Source organism: Mangifera indica, chromosome 9 (assembly GCF_011075055.1).
Source record: "Mangifera indica cultivar Alphonso chromosome 9, CATAS_Mindica_2.1, whole genome shotgun sequence".
Taxonomy (NCBI): Eukaryota; Viridiplantae; Streptophyta; class Magnoliopsida; order Sapindales; family Anacardiaceae; genus Mangifera; species Mangifera indica.
In genome coordinates this window covers 4,074,326-4,078,985 of record NC_058145.1, presented here as the reverse complement: position 1 = coordinate 4,078,985, position 4,660 = coordinate 4,074,326, and the positions used below count along the sequence as shown (strand labels likewise).

The following is a 4,660-nucleotide window of genomic DNA, read 5'->3' as shown; positions in this document are numbered from 1 at the left end:
ATTCGAATTTTCTTTGAATTGAACAGTGAAAATTTGCTGTGTTTATATATGGGGGCATTTTCGTCATTTCACAAAACCTGGGCATTTTTGCTTAAACCGGAATTTTTTGGGCAATTTCGCTTAGACCCCTTTAATTTTGCCTAATTTTTAAAATTTCCCTTAAAAATATTACTATACTTGTTATTACCACAATTGAAATTGATTAAATTATATGTCGAGCAAGGAGGGCTAGAACACCTAAGATCCCTTCCAGTCATTGTCAAAATGATTCAATCAATAGTCAATGACTTTTAAATATTAAGATTGGATATTGACGTGCGTGATTAAATAACTAGAAAAAATATTAAAAAAAATGGGGAAAAACAAAATTCAGATAATGTGAACTGTAACAAGCATGTCCTCGCCCCGGCGATGAGAATTACCAATTATGGTAACGAAATTAACAAGGTAATTCAAAACAAAAACACAGAAAGAAATCACCACTAGACATGAAATGAGCAACTATTAAGAAGAGTACATTTCAAAGAGTAATAACACCATATTGACACAAATACAACTTACAAAGAACCCAGTACAACGCACTGTTTATTAAAAACAAACACATAAAACCAATGACTTCTCAACTACAACAGTTGATTGCATCATAGCCGTTTGATCTCCACTCAATTATATATCACCCCCGTCCATCACATGGTAGAGACAACATCAACTTAACGCCTTAGGGGCTCTGATGCGGCTCCGACCCCGTGTGCTGCTGTCCATATTGATCAACCTTGTCTTTCATTTCTCGAGCTTTAGCAGTCAGTTTATTGCGTGCATAATCAAGTTGATCGGTCCCAGGTGGGTGCTTCCCAGTAACATACCTGCGAGTTTAACAATCGTAATCAAAACATCAATGAAGGTGAAAATCTGTTCGGTTTATCAGTTTTGAGGTCTATATACCTGTAGATCCATGACAAAACAGTGATAGCTGCTACACCGAAACCACCGGAGGCGAGGAAGCCCATGGTCAAAAGAGCCACTGTAATGACCGCAGGGACAAGAACGGGACTGAATATGACGAAGAGTGGAGTGGCAATGGCGAGTGCAATGACCGTACCAACAAGAGTCAAACCAGAAAGAAGCAAAAAAGAGCCACCGGCGGTGACAGCAGTGGCGGTCTTCACAACCAGGTGGGACCGAGGTTGTTGTGGGTTGTGGTGCTGCGATTGATAAAGCTGACTTTGGTGATGCGGTTGGTAATGTTCAGCCATTGACGAAATAGATGACGGTTACAAAAAGGTCCTGATGATATTTGAGAAAATAGATGATTTTGATGAGGTGAAGGTGAAGGTGAAGGTGTAAGACAGTAGTGAATTAAATAGGAGGGACAGTGGGAGATTGAGAGGCACGTGTTGAAGAAAAAGTAGGCACGTGTTGAAGAGGTCATCATGCAGGGGTTGCATGTAACGAAGTGGATTTGGATTTGGACACGTTGATTTTTGTCTGAATTACCAGCATTCGAGGATTCCGCATGCGACACATGAAGATGATTGTCGACTGTCTTCAGCCAATTAGTGTTACCGTTTGTTTCCTTCTTCTTAATGTAACCAAAAATGAGTGAAAAGGCTCAAGTTAAATTAGCATGTTTCACTGCAGGGTGTGTGTGATGGGAAATCGTAGAGAGAGAGCAAAGCTAAGTATGAACAAACAGAGGTTAAATGAAAGGGAGAAGTTGGATGGAACAAATGCAAGAAGCACGGTGTTAAAATATATTCTCTAAATATATGTTTCCAATGTTGAAATATATTTTAAATCTATAACTTCATGTTACACCTTATTGCATATGGATTATTTTGGTTTATATTTATAAAATTTAGGACGTGTAAATTCATAAATCATTCACACAATTACATTCAAGAAATGCAATTTCTCGTTTCTCTACATGATATCAGAGTTAGATTAATATCACTTTGAGCGTCTCTAGTTTGATTTCTCTCCTTTTCACCATTAAAATTTGAGTTCTCATCCTTTACTTCTTACAACTGAATCCCTCACCTTTGAAAATTTCTTTAAAATTTTTTTGTTTCAGCCCATTGGAGGTATAACTCTCTTGGCCATAGACAAACGAGGTCTCCCTTCTCACATTGTCAACGATCTTGGTTTCCGACCACTGTTGGCAATTTCTACATTCAGCCAACGAAAAACCGCCATTGAATTGTCCCAGGTTTTGTTGTCACGGATCAATGTCTAATCCAATATTATTGCATTTGCTTGCAAAAACTCGACTCTGTTCTATCTCTGGTGTTATCATAATTGTTTGCAACGAATTAATTTCCAGTGTTGTCTCTAGTCAACATCAATCTGTGGTGACAAGACTCCTTTGCCCACCGCATCTAGTTGTTGCATATAGATTTTGGACACAAATTTCTTCCTTTGACCGTGAGTCTTCTCATTTTGCTGTCACTTTTATTTGATCGAGATATTAGATTCTTCATTGATAATGAATTTTTTCTTGCCGGTTCTTTGGTTTGATTTAGTTGAAAGAGTTCATTTGGTTCATTTGGTATTATTTAGTTGAAAGTGTTAATTGGATTGATTTGCTTGGTTTGAGGTAATTGGGTTGGGCCTAGTAAATTGATATTATTTGAGCTAGGCTTTGTGTTAGATTGATATTATATGAGTTCGGCTTTGGGAATCTTATTAGAGATATTTTGGTTTTCCCTAATTTTTGAGTTGTGCATAGTGAATCATTATTGGATGTTTTGTTTGGGAATATTTTAGGGTTGGACTCCAACTAAATTTTGTTCTTTTCGGTTGTGATTGTGATTGGAGTTGTTTGTTCCATAAAGAAAATAGATATTTTGCATCCCATTAGTACCATCCTTATGGTACCAATTATGTTATTTGGGCTCAAAAGGTGTCCATGTTTCTTAATAACCAAAATATATATATATATATATATATATATATATATATATATATATATATATATATATATATATATATATATATATATATATATATATATATATATATATATATATGGTGTTATGTTACTAGTGATATACATCAACCAATCAAAAAACAGGACATGAAGACATGCTTGAAGAATGAGACTAGAAATATAATTAGATCATTACTTGATTCCATAACACTTGTGCTCCATCATAAAACTACAATTTGGATGTTTTGAGGCTGTAGAAGAATTTAGGATCTGCTTGCTAAAGACTACTTCACTACTAATGCTATATCGGTTTCAACTTTACGATAATCTTAGTCATATGTATTAAAAAATTCAGGTTAGTCAATTAATAATTTTTTGTCTGAGATGATTATTTAATGAGACCAATTATTACTGTCTAAATTGAAATGACATGATGCTCATGATGTGTTATTTTATGCAAAAAAAAAACAAGATGAATTTAGAGTTTACTAGTTTACTGTGACAATGAAAATAATGAATTTGAATTCATCATATTCTCTCTATTACATAGAGACACTTTTCCCGATCTTGACACGGTGGTTACATAATTATATGCTAAAAAGGTTTGACTTGCTACTCTAAAGTTTCTTTAGTCTATACTATCCATTCACACATTTATGGCTACTCTTGCCTCTTTCTCCATCTCAACATAAAAAGACTTGTAGGTACTATTATAAACCAAGTGTTGGGTTGAGTTTCCCTCTATGTGGAGGATAGCCCAAAGTTCACTTATTAAAAGTGAAGCCCAAGTAAGTTTTTTCGCTCCCTTGGAGAAAGGCTAAATTGATAATCTTAATGATCAATTAAAAAGATTAAAAACCCAAAAGTTTAGGACATCAAGGGGTGATAGAATTGGTTTTTACAGCAACAAATAGAGAAGAAAAATGTAGATTTTTCTAGGTAAGAGTAGTCCATCCATGTTTGATCAACAGTCTCAACAAAGTCAATCTATGGTTTGACTGAACTAAAATTTTAGAAGCATATTCAGGACTCATTGATCATCATTCTAAATGATGGAGATTGAATTTAGAGTTCTAGAAAGTCGTCCTTTAGCCTTTGAACACACCTTTATTTTTGGTGAGATTTTTCCATATTTGTTGTGGAAACTGATTGCATTTGCTAAGAAAATTTGTTCTTGGGGAGTCATGGATTTCTACCTCTAGTTTTAACTAGAGAGATTTGTACCCAACCTTGTTGATAATGGAAATTTTTTGGTGAACTACGGTCTTGTGGTTTTTCCTCTCTCACATTAAGGAGGTTTTGCAAGAACAAGGAATTTGAGTGCTAGTAACAAAAAAAGGTAAAGAAAAAGTGGTTGAAGATAATGAAATAAAAGTTATGAATAAAGAAGATAGAGAAATTGAAGAGGAAGATGTGTTACCTATTTTGCATGATAGTGATAAAAATAGTAGAGATATAGATATTAACATTGATTTTGATGATATGAATGATTAAAAGGAAGATATTATGGTTTTTGCTTGATATATTTCTAGCAATTCCTTTCTACTCTTAAATGATTAAGAGTGAAAAGTTGAGTATAAAATGTTTTGGTTGTTTTGATTTGGTTAATAGTTATAATATTTAAAGATATGTTAAAGTTAGAAGTAAAAATGATTTTCTTATGGTAAAGTTGGATATTTAATATATAACTTTATAGTTTTATTTATTTTTTTGGTTGCATTATTATTTTTCATA

At 33.9% G+C, this 4,660-nt stretch overlaps 1 protein-coding gene across 1 annotated transcript; it reads right to left on the bottom strand.

The window, feature by feature from the left end:
- Positions 1–494: 494 nt before the first annotated feature.
- LOC123226396 (oleosin 1-like) lies at positions 495–1,328 on the bottom strand. Its single transcript, XM_044650908.1, has 2 exons — positions 943–1,328; positions 495–863 (listed from the first exon to the last, which is right to left on the bottom strand). Exons 1-2 carry the CDS (start codon positions 1,251–1,253, stop codon positions 719–721), a joined length of 456 nt encoding a protein of 151 aa, XP_044506843.1. The 5' UTR covers positions 1,254–1,328; the 3' UTR covers positions 495–718.
- Between the last annotated feature and the right edge of the window lie 3,332 nt (positions 1,329–4,660).

Bases quoted from the DNA above. Each gene is read 5' to 3' on its own strand.
- LOC123226396 (XM_044650908.1), bottom strand. From the start codon at position 1,253: ATGGCTGAACATTACCAACCGCATCACCAAAGTCAGCTTTATCAATCG. The intron at 864-942 runs GTATATAGACCT...TTAAACTCGCAG, and splicing joins GTTTTGTCATGGATCTACAG to GTATGTTACTGGGAAGCACC.